The sequence below is a fragment of the Myodes glareolus genome, chromosome 19 (genome assembly GCF_982192425.1).
Source record: "Myodes glareolus chromosome 19, mMyoGla1.1, whole genome shotgun sequence".
Lineage (NCBI taxonomy): Eukaryota > Metazoa > Chordata > Mammalia > Rodentia > Cricetidae > Myodes > Myodes glareolus.
Genome location: NC_142044.1, coordinates 31,482,860 through 31,501,521, shown reverse-complemented (window position 1 = coordinate 31,501,521; position 18,662 = coordinate 31,482,860). Strand labels below are relative to the sequence as shown.

At 42.3% G+C, this 18,662-nt stretch overlaps 1 protein-coding gene across 3 annotated transcripts in view; it reads right to left on the bottom strand.

Annotated features, from left to right (window-relative positions):
* Nucleotides 1–18,662, bottom strand: part of Khdrbs3 (KH RNA binding domain containing, signal transduction associated 3) — a 157,394-nt gene that overhangs the window by 53,075 nt on the left and 85,657 nt on the right. For all 3 annotated transcript variants that reach the window (XR_007236515.3, XM_048457213.3, XM_048457214.3), the window contains exons 5-6: nt 16,672–16,811; nt 12,974–13,169 (exon numbers count right to left, since the gene is read on the bottom strand). Coding sequence is in view for 2 of the 3 variants with exons in the window: in XM_048457213.3 (XP_048313170.2) it covers nt 12,974–13,169; nt 16,672–16,811 (336 nt within the window). In the remaining variant the exon portion in view is untranslated. The remainder of the gene's footprint in view (nt 1–12,973; nt 13,170–16,671; nt 16,812–18,662) is intronic.

Below are 18,662 nucleotides of genomic sequence, written 5' to 3'. Positions count from 1 at the left end.
CTCTAACTAGGGTGACAACTGGCCATTTTGAGATATGAGAAGTTTCCACACAGATACAGTATGAAAAGCTTCAGAAAATTTAGGGTTTAAAATGATTATGTTGAGTTTATAAAACAAATAATAAAGACTTTTTAAAATTCATTTTAGCTGGAATTCTAGGAAGTAATATCCTTCCTGTAGCTTCAACAGTATCCTTAATGACAGTGAACATATGAGCTGCGACGTTTGTAAGAAAAGACACAGGCACTGTGATGTGGTGTACACCCGTGGAGATCTCACTAACCTCTCATAAACCTCAACTTGTCAATTTGCAAAGTAGGAATCAAAACACAACTTTACGACTTCCAATGATTGTGTAAGATTAACCAAGAAAAAGAACTAGGTAAAAGTGGTTAGCATAGTATTTTCCCATAAAAGACAGTTCTGTTTCATTTAAAAAGCCCCATCCTTTTAATTCTAGAACTATGGAGTCACAGAAAAATCAAAGCTATCCATGTATGACTTCTGTAGAAGATAACTCTTCAAACCTTGCCTGAGAAGCAAGGTCTCTGTTTCTGCTTGGCAAATGCTATGATATAAATAAAGAACTGAATGCCAAGGTTGCCAATGGCTCTGTACAGACCCCATAGAGCATTTAGATATATGACTGCCAGTCACTCATAGGATGTCTCCGACTTACTTTGTCCCTAACAGAAGTAGAAGTACACTGGCTACATTTTCTAAGGTGCTCAAAACACAGGACAGACAAGACAGTTAAACTAGAAATATTACAATGACCGGAAAGGAGGGGAATACTTTCACTGAGTGTAGCAATGTGGCATCAGGAGAAGGGCTCACTGTTTGAAAGAGGGTCTCACTACACAGCTCAGGCTAGCCTCATGCTGTGATCTCTTCCCACAGCCTCTGCACTGCAGCTACATGTACGGACCACAAAGCTAAACTTTCTCTAGAGATCGTGAATGTACATGACATGTCTAACACTGTTGAAAAACTTGGTGAACAGAATTAAACTAAAACCTCTGTCATTATGGAATTGAGACTCTTGCATCACAGTAGGTAACTGTCTTAGTTCCCATGAGAGAACAACATCCTGGACTCTTAATTCAAAGCCTAGTGGATTTACCAGCTGCCGAATTTACCATGACATGCTGGAACTTCAATCCTCCCAAGCTCTGATTTCTTTTTTTTTTATTATTGATATTTATTGAGCTCTATATTTATCTCTCCTCCCCTCCCTGACTCTTCCCTACCCCTTTCAACCCTCCCCCAAGGTCCCCATGCTCCCAATTTACTCAGGAGATCTTGTCTTTTTCTACTTTCTACTTCCCATGTAGATTAGAACTACGTAAGTCTCTCTTAGTGTCCGCATTGTTGTCTAAGTTCTCTGGGATTGTGATTTCTTTAAAGAGACCATCAGCCTCTCTGCTACCTTCCTTAGCATTTGACACTAGTCCATAGCTGCCTCTCTCAAACAGAGTTCCAAAGAACGAGACACCAGATACCTTAAGGTACCAACTAGACACAAAATCAGCTTCGCTCCTGTGCATCTGGACTGATACTAATCATGGACCACCCCTGAGCCAGTTGAGGAACTAATCCTACAGGTCATTATATTCTGTGACAAAGGATTAGGTGCTGAGAAAGAACAGCACAGCAGACAATCAGCCACAGTGTGAGCTTACTGTTCAGACTTTCACTTCATAGGCTGATGAACCAGCAACTAACTTTTCTCCCCCACCTCCTTCTTTCTCTTTTGCTTTTTCAGTTTTTCTGTATTTAAATATTCTCCTTTGTTTGCTGTTTTTGTTTCACCTTTTGTACTTACAGCAACATGGTGGGGGTAGGGGAGCAGATTCTTGCTAATATCCAGTACTTATTTCAGGCTGTGTCTGCCAGTATGCATACAACCTCACAAGGATAAGAACTCAACTCCTTTTCCCAGTGCCTGCCACTAAGTGAACATCCAAGGAATTCTTTCTGAATGACATGGCTACCAGAGATCAGTTTCATGGATCTACTCATTCTTGTAAATGTAGTTCCAGCAATGGCTGGCCAAAAGAGGTATGCATGTCAGTTCTACAGAGAAAGGGAAAGGGCTGCTGGCCCACCAATACAGAGGTTGAGATGAAAGCACCCAGCTCTCAGTTTTGTAAGAATTTTCCTTGCACACTTATCAGAGCTCACTGAGAACCCTTCAGATCACCACCCCGTCCTACAGCTTGAAGGACAATGGGCTGTTCTACTTCAAGAGGTAATATTTGGTCTAACAGTTAGATTTTCTTAGTTTACAAGTTCTCAAATCTTTGAACTTTTTACTCAAGAGCAAAGTGAGTCATAAAACAAAAATCCCAAGTACTTAGCTTAGAGACTGGCATTGTACGGGATCGCCACATTATACAGCACCCAGATCAAGAAATGAAACAACAGTTCCTAGCACAACCGTCATTTTGCAATTACTACCTGCTCCCCCATACTGCTATCATGACTTTCAACACAATCTGAGAGTTTTAGTTGCTTCTGAGTTTTATGCGAATACACTCAGAACAGCTACTGTTTGGAGCCATGGTTCATTCATTCAGTCTGACGTTTGTAGGAGTCATTCACACTGCTGTGCATGGCAATGACTGATTTCTCCCCATGGCTGCAGGTTGTTTATTCCACCTGGGTCGCAGTCTTCGGCTTGTTTCTGCCTATGGGTTTCCCACTTAGCCTCCTGGTGTACTCCCTTGTATACAGCTGCTGGGAGCCACTCGGTGAGGCCCTCGGAGGGAGAAGGACTGAACGGTTTGTACTCCCACAGCAGGCTGACTCACAGCTAGGACCTGAAACCACCTGTTTGTCCCTGGTTGATGTGAACTGTGCTGCTGTTCCTCCTGAAAGATGGGGCTCCACTGGAAAACGTAACTGGACTTCTGAATCAGTAGCAACAGAAGTGGCAGATACAATCCTGAGTCTGTTCCATATGACAATCTAACTATCTCTGTACTGTCCCCAGGTGTTAAACGCTACTATTTCTATTTGTAGATGAGGAACTAAGGCAGAGCAAGGAGCTGAATCCAGCTGGCTGGATTCCCTACCCTGCACCGTATCTCCTCCGAGCCTCTCCCTGGCTGTCTCCAGCCTGGCAATCTAGTTGCATTTTACTTTTTAAAATATTCACATCCGAGTGCGATAGCTCTGCAGTGTCCTCTGCTCTCCTGCCATGTACCTGACAATTTATCTAAAAATAAACTACAGCGCATAAAAACCCCTCTATGAGGATGAACTTCATCAGTGACACACTGCCATCAGACTCTTAGTGTGTAGCACGCGCCTTTCTCTGTTTGGGAAAAATCTCTCCCAGCTACCTCAGGCTACCCCATCTCAAAGCTACTAGGTTCCCTACCTGAGGGTAATGCTACGCCCTCTAGAAACCTTCTGTCTTTGGTCCTCTCCCTATATTTTTTGCACACAAGTTAGTTGTGAATATTGTTATCCTGAAAGTCAACTGGGTTTTGTCTCTGTGTCAAGAAATCAAACACTGAGTCCTTCCCAAACACCGGGCCCTGATGATAAAAAGAGGCATAGTGTCTACCATCAATAATGCATCCCCACAAGAGACTGACCACCTAAAGGAAGTGGAAGGGGTGGAAGAAAATAAAGATGAGGGAGGTACACGCTGCAGGACACCAGGCACACTACTGGCTAATCTGACACCAATAGAAGGGTTAGTCTAACCTGAAAGCAACAACGGAAAGAAACGAAAGCAAAGCTGTCTGCCCTACTCATCTTGCTTGGGCTTACTTATTTAACATGTAGGATTATTTCGCAGAATTCCCTTCCTAAAATAAGTCAGCCATTCAAGCAGTTCAGGAAAAGGACTGACTTGTGAGGCTCCTGAGAGATATTTCCAGCAGACTGTACATGGTGCTCTTCACCTTTATTTCTGGTAAAGTGAATTTAAGAAATTATAGAACATTTGTTTTCTTTTTGTTGTTTTTTTTAATTTAAATAAAGAGTCCCTGGGCTTTTCAAAAAATGTTTTTAAAAATGTATTTTCTTAAATAACCTTCGCACAACCTGCACTGTTTTAATTAAAGTGTTCGCTATGGAAAACAAGATCATTGAATCAGTTAGGGATTGGTAGTTACCTGTCAGCATTACATCAGCAGAGGCTGTACTGGGGGAAATGTGTTGCCAGCAAAGCCCTCTACCGCACAAGATTCCAAAATCTGTCAAGATTAAAACTTCAGGTAAAACCAGGTATGCTGTCATACTCTTTCAATCCCAGCACTTGGGACACAAAGAAGAGCAGCAGATCTCTAAGTTTGAGGCCAGCCTGGTCTACACTAGGATCCTGTCTCAGAATAAACAAACAAACAACAAAAATAATGACGAACAAAACAAAATTAATAAAACAATAACAAAACCCCAAAGCCCCCAGGTAAGCCTGAATGAGAGCGGTCTTCCTCCTTGACTCTTCACACAGAACCTATGCTAAGGAGTGACAGGTAGACTTCCAGCACAGGCCTGGCTTCCCCATGGCCTGGCTGATGCTCCTGCAGCAGGATATCAAAAGAAGAGACTGAAGTGGTAAAGTGCTCCCAAGTGACAGGTGAGGACATCATTTTTCTTCAAGTCAGCTTCCATCTAGAACAACCTTAATGGGCCACAAAGTAAGAGAACAGGGCAAGCAGCGTGTCTGCTAACAGAACCTGGGCCTGGCCCTCTGCTTCTACCCAAAAGCATTTCCTACGCTTTCAATGGGTTTGAGTCACAGCTGACATCCTGTGAAGAAATACTCCCCTGAAGTGGCGAGGCAAGGAGTGCCTTATAGGCCAGGCTTCACAGAACCAAGGAAACGGCAGCTGCCTTTTCTCTCATTCAAAGCAGTTACAGAGTGGTGTGGGAGAATTATCTGTATTCTGTCAATCATGTATTTTAATAAAACGCTGATTGGCCAGGCAGGAAGTATAGGCAGGAAAGCCAGACAGGAAGTAGAGGTGGAGTAATGAGAATAGGATAAGGCTAGGGAGGAGAGAAGTTCCTCAGCCACTCCTGCGCAGACCACTGAAGAGGCAGCATGTAACTTGCCCAGCTGAGAAAGGTACGGAGCCATTATGGCTAACATAGATGAGAATAATGGGTTAATATAAGTTAAAAGAGTTAACAAGAAGCCTGACCTAATGGGCCAATCAGTTTATAACCTTATGGAATCTTGTGAGTGATTTTCTTTGTTGCTTGCCGGCTGTTGGGGTACTGGGAGGGACAGAAACCCCAACAAGCCGGCCCTCACACTACATATGGCGCCCAGACGTGGATAAATGAATCCACAAAAAGCCTGAGAAAGTTTGGGAAAGAATAGAGTAAAGTATGTTTTCTTGGTAGCAGCAATTTTTCGGTTCTGCTCTGCTTGCTAGAGGCAAGCAAATGCTCTCATCTAAGAGAGGCTTCTTGACTCAGCCTTAGCTGCAAAACCTTGCAGCTCATTAAGAGGTTCTGCCACGAAACACTTAAATGCTGTTGGTGAAAAGCTGAATGCATGCTTTTCGGTTTTCAGTCGTAGCAGGAAAAAAGCTGTGCTGTTTTAAAATGCCGGCTTTCTGGGCTGTCCTGCCAGGACAAACTCTGACTCTTGCAGGCAGGCAGTCTGACTGAGTGTGGTCTGTGAGCAGAATGATGCAGCTTGCTTGCTAGCAAGGACCTTGAAACATGACAGAGTTGTGGCAGTGAACACAGCTGTGGCTGGTATCTCAGCTATGAGTCTGGAAAGCTAAGGAATGAGCTGGATCTAGCTGTCAAAGCCACGGCTTTCCATATTGCTTTGTAAATTAAAGGCTCATGTGGTCAGAAAAAGAGAGATAAACAGTAAAGAGAGATTCAAAGATGAAGAAAACCTCTAAATGGTTTACAGTGTGTTAAAAATATATGCAGGCTAAAAAGTTAAAGTCATTAAAAATAAAAAAGAAAGAAAGGGAGATATAGGGTGTGGTGGTACACACCTTTAATCCCAATGCCTGGGAGGCAGAGGCATGTTGACCTCTGTGACTTTAAGGGACAGAGGTAGTTAACCTCTGTGACTTCAAGGTGTGGTAGCACACACCTTTAATCCCAATACCTGGGAGGCAGAGACAGACAGATCTCTGAGTTCAAGGTGTGGTAGTACACACCTTTAATCCTAGCACTGGGGAAGCAGAGACACGTGGATCTCTGTGAGTTCAAGGTGTGGTAGCAAACACCTTTGAGCCCAGTACTGGGGAGGCAGAGACAGAAGGATCTCTGTGAGTTCAAGGACAGCCTGGTCTACAGTGTTATTCCAGGACAAAGATATACAGAGAACCTGTCTCAAAAAGTAAAAGTAAAAATAAAAAAATAGAGGTTAAAGTAAAGCCACACAAAGATGGAAAATACAAAGAGAATCTTGATACTGTATGTTATTATGCTCTCTTTGAATTGTTTGATTGCTGAGGAAGGAGCAACAGCTGCTAAAAGACTTTTGTTTATAAATGCTGCTGAACTAACCCAAGATAGGTATTTTGAAAATACCTTGGCTTCAAAATTGAAGTCAAAAGGTATGTTACTTTGGAGAAGAGATTTTGCTTTTGTTTCCACAGAAAATGAGAAGCTGTGGATTCATTCTGAGTTAAGAAAAATCAGGTTCCATCAAGGGAGGCCACTTGAGAAATCTCCAACAGGAACAGATGGCCCAGATGTCTGAGTTCTACATCCAGAACAGATTCAAGACTGCTGCCTGAGATGATCAAGACTCACAGGATACTCCAGTCATGACTTGATTATAACTCTAAATTTTCTTTAGGTCCCCATAAGATTATCAGCGCCCCCAACCAGCAGGAAGTAGCCTGAAATACTACGCCCACATTCCCAACAAATGGACTATGGGTATTTTCCTTTGTTTAAAAAAAAAAAGAGGGAAATGGTGTGGGGGAATTATCTGTATTCTGTCAATCATGTATTTTAATAAAACGCTGATTGGCCAGGCAGGAAGTACAGGCAGGAAAGCTAGACAGGAAGTAGAGGTGGAGTAATGAGAATAGGATAAGGCTAGGGAGGAGAGAAGTTCCTCAGCCACTCCTGCGCAGACCACTGAAGAGGCAGCATGTAACTTGCCCAGCTGAGAAAGGTACGGAGCCATTATGGCTAACATAGATGAGAATAATGGGTTAATATAAGTTAAAAGAGTTAACAAGAAGCCTGACCTAATGGGCCAATCAGTTTATAACCTTATGGAATCTTGTGAGTGATTTTCTTTGTTGCTTGCCGGCTGTTGGGGTACTGGGAGGGACAGAAACCCCAACAAGCCGGCCCTCACACTACAACAGAGGACAACGGTTCCCTAATCCATGAGTCGGTGACAAGGGCAAACTGCTCTACGGTTCTGTGCTCACTCACAAATGAAGTCACTTCAGGTACCACCAGCCCCTTCATTTTAAACCAAACTCCCGGAGTTGACACTGTACAGAAGCTTAGCATCACCTCCAGCAGGTCAGCAAGTCAGAGGGCACAGTTGGAACAAAAGGTGCATGGCCAGTTATGCCTTGATGTACACTTAACGACTCTGCTTCGAGCTCTGCTCCTTGTGGTCCTTTGCTCATTTTCTTATTTCTTCTAGCCGACAGCAGCATAGAAGTGAGAATAATGGAAAGAAAAGCTTTAGCCCAGGGCCTAGAGAATTGGGCCCCAACCCCGGCTCGTTTCCTCTAGCTCTTGGGAGTCACTGTGGCCCTGGCTAGGTGCTGATCTGAGGCTGGTGAGCACTGCTTTTCCTTTCCAGATGAGGCACAGTCAGGAGTGCTCTGAGTTACACACACAATTGTGTAAGTGACAACCGCATGCTCACTGCTCACTCAAATCCCCATGGAACACTCGGATGCCTGTGCACTACTAACTCTTGGGGATCTGAAAGGAAGATACAGGGGTTAGACCATTTGGCTTATAAAATGGACTCGAGGAGCCATTGCTGTCTCTAACTTTTAGAGCACAAGCTCCCCTTGATTTATCAAGTAGGCAAGGCGACACTATACAAGGCGATTTCAGGGCAGTCTCTAAATTCTGTTTAATAAGCGCACTGTATCTGGAAAATAGAAACATGCCCGACACCTGCTGAAGGAAAGACCTCTATTACTCTTACAAACTTGTAGGACCACAGTCAAAACTCCAAGATGAGGCAGGAGATTCACATCTCAGCTCAGCCTTACACACTGAGTGACGGCACCTTATTAAGACAGCAGGAGACACTATCTAGGTGTCAAAGCTCAATCAATCATCATTAAATGAGTCAGGGAATAAAAATAATACGATTGCATTTCGAAGACAACTTAAATTTATGTGTCATGAAGGAGAGCAATTGCATGTTTTCAATAAATTTCAATAAACCTGATTTTCTAAAGCCATTTCTGGGGCCAGCAAGACACCTGTTAGTGAAGTGTTCACTGCCAAGCTTGAAAACCTAAGCTCCAGAAAAAGAGATGTGGGGTTACTGTTATTATGACTACTCTGCAACCCTAAAGTAGAGAGCAAGGCTCTGACACAAAGTTCTCAATGACTAAAAAACACATCTATCATCCATTTTCTGCATTTTGGGGGGAAAAAAAAGAGAGACAGTGAACTACTTTGCTTTCCTGGGATATTTGTTAAAGAAAAGTCTAATCAAGAGGAGGCTGTGGGTTGATCACGGCTAACCAGCTTTACCCACAGCTCCTGCACAGGTCACCTTGGCTCTCAGGAATGGTAATACCGGTCAAACACACATCCAGCAGACATACTTCTGGATGACTGAGCCAGAGAATCCTTTGTGACTGTGACTACTGACACACTGGGCTCAGAAGATATGACTCACCACTCACCTAGGGAAAAACCCATCCGATTTCAACAGGCTATCCCTATGCATCCTCAGCTTTCCACAGGCTTCACTTGAGTTCGTTAGATAGCAAAGTCAATGACCATGTGCCCATCCTTTGCCTTTCCTGTGTCTCAACCTGTACGAGAATGCCTTTCTATTTTAGGATACCTACGGTGAAGAGGATGGACTGTCTCAAGCATCTAGACAGGCTTTCTCAACAGCATTAAACATGTCAGGATTCAAAACAAACAACCAACACACACTAGGATTCTTCCTCTAGTTTGGTTTAAATAAGCAACTGTATGATACCCTGCCACCATATTTACTCTAGAAACAATCACTTCACTTCAAACAGTAAGTGTTCAAACAATTTTTAAAAAGTAAACAGGGGTGGTTAAATATAATCAAACAATGGTTATGGAAATAAAAATTTTGTTACTGAATATTTGTTAAGGACTTTTAAAAATTCTTATTCATTGTAATGCCAGGAATCAAATCCAAGGCTGCACGTATGCTATTCAAATAAGCTGTCCCCAGCCTCAAGGACATCTTTACAATTTATATTTCTGAATTGCAGAAGGACTCTTCTCAGAAATAGGTATGGTCTGATGTCCTTAAAAAGTGAGAAGGCCTTTTTTATTTATTTTAGGTCAGTGGTTTGTTTCATCCTTATCCCTATCTATTCTTCCTAATAGTTCTCATTTTCAATTATCAATTTAGGGTGACATAAAATGGTAAGTACTGACAAGAAAGGGAGAGAAATCATATTTAAGCAAGTCAGTGGAGCTCCAGAAAGGGAAGTTACCTGGCTTGGCAGGGCTATTATGACAATGGCTAAAGAAAAACTAATGAAGACATGGCTTCTCGTCATGAAAGCGAATGATCTCAGAAGCAGGTGAAAATAGATGCTTGTACTACACAGTTCGATACACGCTCATGAGACACAGCAGGCACTGCATGTCACAGAGGCCCCAGCAGAGTCCTGCAGGCACTGCATGTCACAGAGGCCCCAGAAGAGTGCTGCAGTTGGCAACTTTCCAAAACGGGCCTTCGGGCCTTATTCAACATAGGCACCCTTCCACGCCCATCCATTTAGTCAGCATAGAGGTGCTGGTGAAGAGAAGATGAGTAGGGAGAGGGGAGAAGCCCTGCCCCTCAGAGTTTAGCATCTAGTTCACAGTTACTGCACTGCAAGGGGAACAAGACAGGCCTTTCCACTTGCTCTAAGATAAACAACTACTTTTCACGTTATTCAAGGTTGAAATTCGGCATTTTGTAGTGTGCCTATCCTATCTTAAAAAAAAAATGATGAAGTAACAAAAGTTACGGGCTATTTATTTATTTATGTGTGTTTGGTAATACACCCTGCACATACAATGATGAAAGCTAAACAATGACTAGCCATCAGGGTTCCAAACAGTTAAGACCAATGGCCAACATCTAGACACATGTCAGGCTAAAAACTGTCCTTGTGTGACTGAAAGAGGGACATTCAGTTCCAGCTGGATCAAGAGAGCAAGATGGGGTTAAGAGGGACCAGCAGAGAAGCAGCTAATGGCAAGCCCATAAGTGACGGGAGAAGGCCTTTTCTCCTCCCTGCATCAGTCAACAGTGATGTCCCAGTTACAGTATACAGCTGTCCAGCATTTTACATTAACTCTGCCAACAGATTACAAAAAGCTAGGCTAAGTGGGGGAAATCCTTCAGCTTGGCTATTAATCTGCAAAGGTATTTCAATGAGAAACAGATGTGAAATTAAGGGATCACATTTGTAGTCTGAACCCTTCACAGTAGGAGTTGCTCAGGGAAGGTGTACACCCACGACAGTGTTTGTTTCCTGCATCCTGCTATTCTTCCTAACATGGCCTGGAAAGCAGGTGTGCACAGAGCAATGCCTTCCAGGCAAAGTAAAGCAATATGGCAGTGGCTGTCAGTAATCTGCCATGGCAGCTGAGACCTATTAGAGTCATTTCATTCCGCACAATATTTATCTGTCAATTCACTAATTTGGTTGGTTCAGTTATTTTCTCATTATCAAATATTGAACAAAAAATCAGAGCTACAGTCAACCAACATCCCACCCTACCAGTACCCCCTTCACTCAGATCAAAATAAGAATCTATTTGTTTTTATTTTCCTCCTCTAGGCAAGAAATGTTTGAATTTATAAAACTAATTTTTAGGCTGGTCGGCATACAGACACTGAGCCAGGGAATGTGCAAGTGGCTCATGCAGATACCTATCAAGCAGTCCTTACTGACTATAAGATGAATTAGGTCATGGAAAGGTGACAAGAACTTTCTAAACACGTGCTTATGAAACCAGCAAATGTTAACTTGCCTAACTTATTCCAAATGGATGGTGAAATGAATTCCATGACCCAATTTTCCATGACCCCTGCCTGGCAATTTCTGTAACGTCATCCAGCCATGCTGGTCTACTAGTAGCCATGGCATGTACCTACAAGGACTTCAGATTCCTTCTCTTTGTTGTGCCTACTCCTTTAGGAAGAGCCAGCATCTGCAGAAGAACTCCAAACATGGACATCACTAACAGTTTCACTAGAACACAACAAAACAGGAAAACAAGCAATTTTAAGAGACAAGAAGAGAGAAAAGAGCCACATCCTCCCACAGCTGAATAGCAAAACAACTCTGTTATGAAATGATGGCGTTGTTGGGTATAAATCACAGGGCTCGCTGCTAAGTCAAAAGAGTCAAGCACTGCCCATCCCTGGCCTGCACATGTTCAGATGGGAAAGACATGGCAACAAAAGCTGTAATGCTCCAGAGTTCACAGCTCAGTGATCATCCCCATGAGCTTCTGCAGCACTAGCTGAGCGACGCAGAAGCAAACAAAGGAAGCAGATGATATGGGAAGAGCAGTTTTGGCCAAGCCTTCAAGGCACAAGCCTGGTCTGGAAGCATAAGAAGACAGCATTCATGGAATTTCAGGAAATGCTGTTGGACAATGATCTTATACTCTTTAAAGATTTGTCAGTTGTATTGTTTTAATATAATTTAATTTAATAAAATGCTGATTGGTCAGTAGCCAGGCAGGAAGTATAGGTGGGGCGATAAGAACAGAATTCTGGGAAGAGGAAAGAGTCAGTCTGCAGTCGTTACCTAGATGAAGAAGAAGCAAGATGAGAATGCCTCACTGAAAAAGGTCACATAGCTAACACAGACAAGAATAATGGGCTAATTTAAGATGTAAGAAAGCGTTAATAAGAAGCCTAAGCTAACAGGCTAACCAGTTTATGATTAATGTAGACCTCTATATGTTTCTTTGGGACTGAAAGGCTGTGGGACACGGCAGGACAGAAACCTTAGTCAACAAGGCAAGTTCAGAATGTGCAGGTCAAAACAGTTCCAGATGAAACTAAAGAGGATTCTAGTGACTGGGGAAACTGTACCCTTCTAGAAACTGTTCAAAGAGGTGCTCAGCACCTCCATAAAGCAGGAGAGTAAGGGCCATCAGTGCTGGTATCTTATCCCCATCACTACAGCCTCTGACAACTGTCTGAGGACTCCCTCAATACCCAGTTACTGACAGGGGCCATTCATCTACTGACTTCTCATTTTCTCCATCTGTGATAAGCCAGGAAGCTATACCAAGAATCCTGGTGACCTGAATGGTGCCTTCCCTTCAGTCCAACTCGTACCGTTAACTGCAAACTATATCTGAGAATTAGTAAATGAATTGGTAAAGAAAACTGATTGATGAAAAATATGGAATTTTAATTTTCCTGACCAAAAAAAAAACTTCCACTATAAATCTATCCTATACTAAGCAGATTAAAAACAACACATATTTAGGCAATCACTTTTCATGTGACTGACTTACTCAGAGGCAACTGGAAATGGAAAATCAAAGAATTCTATGTTCTAGCCAACTCATCGAAGAGCTTACCAGCTATTCCCTTAACCCCATCTTGTATTCCCCACAGGTGAAATTCTGCATTAGTTTTAAGCGGCCTGGCAAACATCGAACTTAAATTTTTGAATTTCTATGGTAAGTAACTTTAATGTTCAATAACTATTTGCTAAGTTGAGGAGGTGAACCAGAGAACATGACCACGATACACTATCTGGACTGGATCAACTTAATCACCGAAGTTATTGCCTTTACTTACATACTCTCCATAGGTGTCCTGTGTTGGGGGTGGCGGTGGAGGTCTGTATCCAGTTGGGGGGACACCTCTTGCTCTGGGAGTGAGAAGTCCTCTTCCCCGGCTCACTGGCCCTCGGGTGGAAAGGACTCCTCGGGGAGTGGGTGTCCCACGTGGTACCCCAACTGCAACAGGCCTGGTTGTGACTCCTCCTCTTCCCCTAAAAGCAAGATGATCAAATTAGCAGGATCTGTCATATTTTCTAACACGTTATTCTTCATATGCTGGTATCTCAGACAAATCAGTGTTCCACACGTCTATAAAATGTTCTAAGGATAACACAGACAAAGTAAATCATAGCAAATAAACATGCATCTAGGCAGCTAGCATAACACAGTAGGGGAATATCTAAGGCAGAGCTTAATTTCTTTATTGTAAACACAGTGAGAAGCTCTGACTTCTGGGAGGCCACATGAATGATGGCGTTCCAGAATGACAGCAAATGTGATCCCAACGCATGAGTGGGCCCTATCTTGTTCATCTATGGACAAGGAATTTGAAACTTGGAGAGATCTTAAAATTGCCAGCAATACACACAGAGCAAAGAAAGGATTCAAAGTGTATGTCACGCTCCAAACATGGCTAACACACAAAAGACTGAAGGGAACAGAAGCAGGCATCCGAGAGGGGTCTGAAGCTTCTGGGTCAGCCCTCCACAGTAACCTCCAAATGTGTAGTAAAAGCCAGAGGCAAAGCTGTGCTGCCTGGAGCGCACCCCATTCGCGCTGCTCCCCAAGTTTCTCTCCTGGGGTCTCCTGGGTCACAGCTGGGTCAGGCAGGGCACAGAAGACTATGGGTAAAGAATAAACTTAGTTCTCTTCTTTGCAACAAAACTAGTTTATTACAATGCTATTACTGGGTGACTTAACTTCAGATCCTTATCCTGAAGTGGTAAAGGTAAAGTAATGCTAGAAGATTTGTTTTACTATGAGACTCCAAAGTGGTCCCACAAGGCACATGCCCTTCAAACTTACTCATGCCATGAGATGAGATAAGAAATATGTGAACACGACAGAGTTCTAGGTGGTCACTGCTAAATGATTTCCACATATGCTTTCAAATAGGAACATGGGAGCTTTCATCAATTTACCATGAAATAGGGAAAAAACAAAGAAGATGTAGACAAGATAAATTCAGCTTGATAGACATGAGTAAACAACACATGGTGATAAGAACCAGCTTCTGGGGAGCTACCCAAAGATCCTGGTATACAATCGTACTGCACCACAGGAAGCTTTTAAAAAATTGTTTGTCGGTTTTGATACATGGTCTCATTATGTATCCCTCGCAGAGACCAGCCTGGCTTCGGAGATTACAAGTTTGAGACCTTGATCTCATTCAGGAACTAAACAGGCTTTCTTCATCATTTGCCATAAAGAAAACTCAAGATAAATTTGAGTCACAACCATCAACTGGGAATAGTTTTACATGAAATGAAAGCTTTAACTAATAATCATGGTTCACACATGAAGACGAAGGGGTTTCTCCAACTCGTTCATTCTAGAATAAAGAAAGCATCTCTCTTCCGTACCTCTTGGTAACATTGTCAACTTCATGGAAAGAGCACCAAATTATAATCTATGAGTGATTTAAGGAACACTAAGTTTTCAAACACTACCATTGGACATGCTCCATCATGACATTCTCTAGTCAGTGAAGACTCATTTTGAGCTACTAATTGAACATGTGATATGTAAGAGCTATTAATTAGTATGATGAATTTTATTATATACTCGTGTAATATAATAAATACCAGAACATGTGCTTTTGTGTAGTAAATCTACTTGCATAAGGTTATGTATCTGCACTCATAAGAACAATTATAGACTTATATTCCAATATGGTGATGCCTATTTCTGTATCCACAGGTGTCAGGCTAATTTCCTAAATGATGGTTAGTGGCAGGAATCCATTAGATGTGGTCGGAATACACTTGCATAAACTAAAGGACAGAACTTTCTGCATGCTTAAGGTACACTGCTGTGCATGTTCTACTATTACAGGACAGGCAGCACAAAAGCTTGTTTATATCATTGTTACCATGGTTACCACATCACTGACAGCACAGGAATGTCCATTCTGGGAGGCTGTTTCTTATCTGTCCACATATGCTATTTCCTTTGGAAGAAAGATCTGAACAAGGCATTCCAATCCACAAAGGGAACTCTTTATCTGCACAAGTATAACACTCAGCCTAAAACACAATACCTGGTCCTCATACAGGGAAACATACAGCAGAAAGTGGTAACATACAGATATTAGATGTTGGAAAACTTTCAAAATTACCTACTGAACATACTTTTACAAGTGACATAGTTTGGGAAAACGTGTAGCTCCTGTCACATGAAGATAAACTAGCATAGCAACTGCAGTAGGATGCTGTCTGAATCATGGGAGCCGGGGCAGATTATGTGAATTGTGGGTAGAGGCCTGATGGAACCTAAGCAGGCCTACCGTACAGTCACAAGCCCTTTCCAAAAGCCAGAGAAGAGGATGTGACTGTGTAAAGATGGAGGGATCAGACACAGATCATAAAACCCTGCAGTCACCAGGAACAGAAAGAAGAGACAAGGGAAGGAGTTACTCCTTTCCAGAACCTCACCCTTGGCTTAATTACACTGAATTTGGACATCTGGTTTCTGTTTCTGTGAGGAAAGAAAAGAAAAAAAAAATTCTACCTAAAGGATACCAGATCTGTGGCAACTGGTCATGGTAGCTACAATAAGTAAGTAACTAATTTCAAGCACGACCAATAAGCGGCAATGAAGATTCCCACTTCCTGAGACTCCACACACCGACTCACAGACTTATCCATAGCAGCTCCTATGTCTTCCTTCTTAGGACCAGAGGTGCCTGAGCAACACAGTAGCACAAACAGCTACTGACTAGCACGCTCTAAGGAAGGAACTTTATCCCCAAATGAACTTGAAGATATAAAATAACTGCTATTTTAAATTTCAACACATAATGTATCTGAAAAATAAATTTCTACATAGTTACCAGCTTAACAGAAAAGTTGAAATTACTAGCTGGGGGTGGGTGGTTCTGCAGACTGTAAGCCCAGAATTCAAGACATAGGAAATCACTGTCCCCAAAACAGTTTCATAACAAAAAGATGCACCCCTTTCTCTCAAATTTTAAGATAGCCATCTCAGATTTCTCTTATTTCTTTGAAACATTTTTTTCTATTATAAACTAATCATCAATTCAGAGTCAGAAATATAATCTTTGTGTTCACATGCTAGCTCAGGAGTTTTCATCAGTCCCAGGTTACGGATAGTGAACACAAGGCAGAGGCATTCAGAGGGCCTCACGCACTGGTGGGGAACAACCCAATGGGGGCAGTCAGTACACACAAAGGGTATCTGCTTATGGTGCCACCTCTACATAGACTGAAAATCAAGCTCCACTCAGGGAATTGGAGAATCTGTGCTGGGGAGAACAGCAGTGTGGCAACATCCACTAGCCAGGAAGGAGTGCAGGATGTATGCAAGCTTAAGTTCAACTTTCTCACACCAAAGTCAGTCTCCTGACTATGACATCACAGTGTCTGAATGCAGGTTTGTACAGATACACTGACAACTATTTCCATCTATTAATGACAGCAACATTCAAACTACTGCCATGATCTCCAATCTAAAACAAAAACTAATTATACTTACCTGGATATTGCTGGTGTTGTTACACCTCTTGTACGCAAAGTGGATTTTCCCCGAACCACTGGAACATCTGCATTTTCTGAACCTCCATTCAAATATGTTAATTCCTGAAGCTGTGCTTGCCTGATTTCATCATTATAGTCCTGCACAGAAAAGATATTGAAAATACAAAAGCACTTAGACTATAAAGTAAGCAGTTTATTTATTTGTTTATTTTTTTTTAAGAAAATGAGGTCAGGAAAGCAGTTAAAATATGAATTTAATGAAATAAAAATGAATTTTTAAAAGAGAAACCCACAGTCTAAAATAACAGGTAAACCAATGTCTCTCCTTTTCTGATGCATAATCTCCAGTTGAGATATCTGTGACGGCACAGGGCCATATAGATGCGACGTGAACATTGCTACACACAGCTCCATTCACTCATAACTACTGAGCACCTACATATCGACTAACAGGAAAGCCTGTGGGAGCTGGTCATAGCACATTCACATCAGGCAGACAGTAATGCACACATGCACACACGCATGCATCCATGCTTAACTTTTTCACACTTCTAAACTCCAGGACTTCCTGCCTAGGGAATAGTGGCAATCACAGCAGGACAGTTTTCCAAACTCAATTAAGATAAAAAAGATTATTGAGTAATCCTAGCACAGACCTGTTCAGAGGCCCATGAGAGATAATTCTAAACCATGTCAAGTTGACAATTACCACTACCATTATGCAGCACAAACAAGAAAATTCCAGATTTATAAAGTTGATACCTGTAAGTCTGTACCGTTTTCACAAAGCAGCAATGTCCACACATTAAACTAGGAAACTACGACTCCATCCACTTTGTAACTATCCTCAGTTCCATTTGATAATCAACAAAGACACAGACTAAGCAGATAAAACTGTATCATCACTTCTGTGCAATATTTACAAACAGGATGAGCCCCCAAGGTCCAAATGAGGAGCAGAAGGAGGGAGAACAAGAACAAGAAAGTCAGGACCACGAGGGGTGCGTTCACCCACTGATACAAGGGGACTGATCTAATGAGAGCTCACCAAGGCCAGCTGGACTGGGACTGAACGAGCACGTGATCAAACCGGATTCTCTGAATGTGGCCGGATTCTCTGAATGTGGCTGGCACGGGGACTATTTGAGAAGTCATTGATAAAGGCACTGGGACTTGTTTCCTCTGCATGTACTGGATTTTTTGGGATCCTAGTCTGTTTGGATGCTCACCTTCCTAGATCTGGAGGGAGGGGGGAGGAACTTGAACTTCCCACAGGGCAGGAAACCCTGACTGCTCTTACGGATGGAGAGGGAGGAGGAGAGGGAGTTGGGGGAGTGGGAGGGTTTGGGGAAGAGGGGTGAAAATGGAAACTTTTATAAATTAATAAAAAAATTTAAAAAAATTTACAAACAGGAAAGGCTAACTTAGCTGTCTAGTAGTCAAAGGAACTTCGTTAGAGGGCCCATCTGAGGAAGAGAGACCACGTCATCAGAGGGTGGCTCAAAGTTTCATACAGAAGGAGATAAAAGACTCAAAGAGTATTAAACTCCAGAAAACAGAGATACTAGCTAGGTCAGATGGTGCTCAAGGTCAGCCTGGAACACAGAGAGCATCACAAAAATGAATAAACAAATAATAAACCAAAAAAGTAGTATATGGATAAATTATAAAGACAAAAAGGGGACTAAAAGAAAAAGCAAAAACTAAATCATGTAAAGCCGTAAGTCACTTTAAACGTAACTTTCAGTAATTAGAAGGAAAGTTGCTGAGACAATTTAACAATTTTTAGGGCATAAACTACAGATTTAGGTTTACATTTCGGAAAGGACAAAGCAAACCTTCGCACTGTAGAAGAGGCAGAGAAATGAGAAAGACCCAGGGTGTGACGTGACTGCAGTCACACACAGTCTATGCTGCATTACAGTCTATCCAACAGCTCAGGGAGCGATCTGGGACTCGACAACAGAAAAGCCACCGTGACCAGATGGG